This window comes from Austrofundulus limnaeus, unplaced genomic scaffold, assembly GCF_001266775.1.
Source record: "Austrofundulus limnaeus strain Quisiro unplaced genomic scaffold, Austrofundulus_limnaeus-1.0 Scaffold1369, whole genome shotgun sequence".
Taxonomy (NCBI): domain Eukaryota; kingdom Metazoa; phylum Chordata; class Actinopteri; order Cyprinodontiformes; family Rivulidae; genus Austrofundulus; species Austrofundulus limnaeus.
The window spans coordinates 53923-57787 of record NW_013953771.1 but is presented as its reverse complement, the minus strand read 5'-3'; the positions used below and the strand labels follow the sequence as shown (position 1 = coordinate 57787).

At 36.1% G+C, this 3865-nt stretch overlaps 1 protein-coding gene across 1 annotated transcript in view; it reads right to left on the bottom strand.

Moving 5' to 3' along the window:
- Positions 1-1056: 1056 nt before the first annotated feature.
- Positions 1057-3865, bottom strand: part of LOC106535136 (ubiquitin carboxyl-terminal hydrolase 40) — a gene marked incomplete at its 5' end in the record, with an annotated part of 14346 nt that continues 11537 nt past the window's right edge. Inside the window, 1 exon segment of the mRNA XM_014032054.1 lies at positions 1057-2495. Coding sequence (XP_013887508.1) covers positions 2405-2495 — 91 coding nt within the window.

Genomic DNA, 3865 nt, shown 5'->3' with positions numbered 1-3865 from the left:
GTGTCCAGCAGTCACTGAGTGAGGGGCGGGGGACACACCTGGACAGGTCGCAAGTCCATCACAAGGACACATAGAGACAAGCAACCATTCACACTCTCACTAATAGGGACAATTTAGAGTTACCAGTTGGCCTAACATTTATGTTTTTGGTCTGTGGGAGGAAACCAGAGCACCCAGGGAAAACCCATGCATGCACAGAGAGAACATGAGAAGTTCGCGGTTAGGATTCAGTCAGGTGACCTCTTTGAGAGGCAACAACCACACCACCATGGAGCACTCTGATCTAATTAAATAAAAACAGTCTACTTTAAGTTGTTTTCTTTTTATTTAGAATTTGTTTTTACATTAAATTAAGTAATTGGCAGGCAGACTAAGGTGTATAGACCTGTCGTAGATAATCTGTATAACAGAATAGCCACTCTGACAATAATATTTGTCATTCAAGCCTTATAAAAAATATTTTTAAAATTTTAATTTTAATGAACTTATCGGTAGGCCGGACTGAAGTAATAAGTGAGCCAAAAGCAGCCCGCAGGCCACCAGTTGAATGGCCTGATTTACATAGTTTGTTATTAAAGCGACAACTGAATATTACTAATGTAAACATTTCTGCAGCTTTAAATGTAATTAATAATTGTGACATTATTCAAGCACCACACACAACCTCAACAAACTGAATAGGTTTATAATTGGTTATAACTGTTAAGGAAACACAATCAAATATGAAGTTGTTTTAAGTATTTATAATCAGCTCACTGTAATAAACTAGTTAATACACAAAGGACACAAGAAACAAAGATTCTAATGGTGGCTCTATGAAGATTTTTATTTATTTTTTGAGCTGTGCCAGTTTGTGATGCTGCTAGAGAAGACTGGCAGCGGTGTTGACTTGACATGAAATCAATGTGTGTCGAGCTTTAATGTTTGTGCCAAATGTCACATTAACTCTTTGAAAAGTTACTGAGTAAATATGTTCCTGGAAAACATGGTTTAAAAAATGACTAAAAGATAAAACACAAAAACTGCCAAGCAGACAGCAAAGATTCTGTACAAAGCTTAAAGGATTGCACACAAATACCACCGTTTATTTATTGTTCATAAAATATGCTCTGCAAGCGCAGCTCGACATGGATACAAACAGATTTCCACTGCATCGTTACAGCAGATCAGTTCTTATCAATGCAACATAAAATGTATCAGTAACACTAGAACGTTATCTTAAAAACACAAAATGTAATTCCACCCAGGATACAAATTACAAAACATGTTTTTTAGCAAATTCTTGACACTTACCAAGGCCAGACAGATGAGAAGCAGCATCAAAAATTCACTTTTTTATCCAAAAACCGTAAATTAAAAGAATCTTAATTCCCTGAAGTTCAGATGTAATGCATGCATGTAAAAACATCAAATCATCTCCTGAAATCATAATATGAAATCCCATGGATCCTCACATTCAAATAATCAAGTGTTACAAAAAGTTTCTTAAGCAGGAGTAAACAAATTCATCAAAAAATCTTTTTAGATTAAAAAAAACTCTGAGCTCCATACAGTACAGCCAGCATAGTTAAATGCACAAAGCTGAAGAATTAAACATTTCTTTAAACGTTAAATTGTTGGGATTTATTTTGATCAGAGCAGAGAAACCGTTCAGAGTAAAAGATTGTTACAAGAGGTAGAAGAGGAGGAGAGGGAGAGTCTGAGAGTGAGGTAGGGAACAGAGCAGCGACAAAGCTCCTCCACATTAAGGCCTATCTCTCATCTCCCTGAAAACAAGTGTAGAAATCCAGTTACTGCTCACACAGTGATGGGTTCATTAGAAAAAAGGAATTACTAACTGTACTTTATGAGGCTTTTTCTGAAGGCAGTTCTCTCTTTAAGTGGCTTTTTATACAAGAAAGGTTTTATTGAAGAGGAAAAAGTGAGAATCATCAATGTACATTTCTAACCTTTTAGTTAATAGAAACTCTAGTTAACAATCATAATCAGATAAATATCTTTTTATAAACACTAACAGAAATTACCTGGTAAATGTACTGCATCTAATTACCTTTTGATCCATGTAACTATATATAAAAAAAAGGTTTCCTCAAAGGATTTCTTGTTAAAGAGGTGTGGTTGGTCAGTTTGGAACAGTTTGTAGTGATGAGAAAACAGACGGATCGTCTAAAAGCTGTAACGCTGAGAAAAGAAAATCCAAATCACAGCACAAAAACAAAAAATCAAATCATTCTTTTGATGCACCACAAAGATAAAAAGCAAAAATAAATATATGATTTATGTGGCACTTCACAAAGACTAGCGCTGTTCTACAAAACTCAAACTGCACAAGACTGATGGAGTCGGATTGTCGTAAAAGCAACATGGCGTCTCACTGCCTCATTACAAGTCCTGGTTGTGAGTGCTATCTGAAAACTCCAACACTGATTGATAACGGCGCCTCTGGCTTCCGGGGTTTGGTTCTTCCAGCTTCATTAGAGGCTGAAGYCTGATCTCTGAAAACAGGTAAAGAGGGAAATATTTTAGTAACACTATCTGGAATTGAAGCTAAACCTGTGGCGCGTMTTTGTACAAAAACAAAACAAGACACTGTTTCAGAAGCTTGATTTGTTCGGCAAAAGTCACGTGATGAATGACGTCTGAAACTTCGAAAGAGCAGAATTAATGTCACTGTTATGGTACCTGATTCAAAGGTTTATAGGAAAGTAAATAATCAGACAGATTTGGTGTTTTTTGTGACACATGGAGCCACAGTTATGTGTTTTAAGTGTTTAACAGTGGTGGGCACAGCTAATCAAAAGATTAAAGATGGGTGGGACTGTCACAAACTAGTGTTAGTTTTCTATTGGTTCATTCTTAAGGTGATTGGGATCATTTGTGGCAAATCAGCCAATCCAAACCAGAGTTATAGATCTGCCTAACTTGTAACTAACTTGAATCTAATTTAGCGGAAGCTAATCAGTCTACTAACGATTTCCAAAGTTAGCAAAAAAGCTAATTTGCTAAATGAGAAGTAAGTTCCACTYCCACACGGGGGTGTCAAAKTCATTTTCACCGAGGGCCACATGAGCATCATGGTGGCACTCAAAGTATCTGTTATTAACTTTGATATTTTACGCTTAACTTCGACTAAACACAAAATGTCATGCATTTTGTCTCGTTGATATGACTGAGCACTGCGAACAAACTGAGCTCTGTGTGGTATTTCCTGCATAGAAACAGTATTTTAACAAGTCCTCTAATAAACATTGAAAAGTACTATGTGTACTACTGACTAAATGTGGGATATTAATGTAAATACTATTAAAATTAAAAGTAAGAGAGTTTTACTTATTGTTGAGTTGTTTTGAGTAGCAGCCATCTTGAATTCTGAACTTGGAAGGGGATTTCCACTGGAGGGGTTCCAGTTAAAATTTACAACTAAAACAAATGGGCCACAGCAAAAATTTCTCCAACAGCTGGCTAATTTTGAACTCTGTGCACCTGCAGGTAGTAGTAGGATGCAGTCATTTTACGGGTAAAATAATCAACATGCATTATGGGAGATTTAGTTTATGGTCAATGCTGGCTTTAAAGCAGCTATGCTTATTTTAGGACATTAATACATCTTTCAAGTTCTTGCAGGTCACATAAAARACTGTGGAAGGCCACATTTGGTCTGCAGACCTTGAGTTTGACACATATGATTCACCAACTGATAAGCACTTTTGCCACAAGAAAGGAAAAAAAACTTCAGATATCCTATATATTCATGAGATACAATATGATTTTACAGTAAACAAACTGGTTGAATACATAAACTGATGAAAGCAGAGAACTGGCAGCACAAGCATCATTACAAACTGGTAATATAATAATAATATTG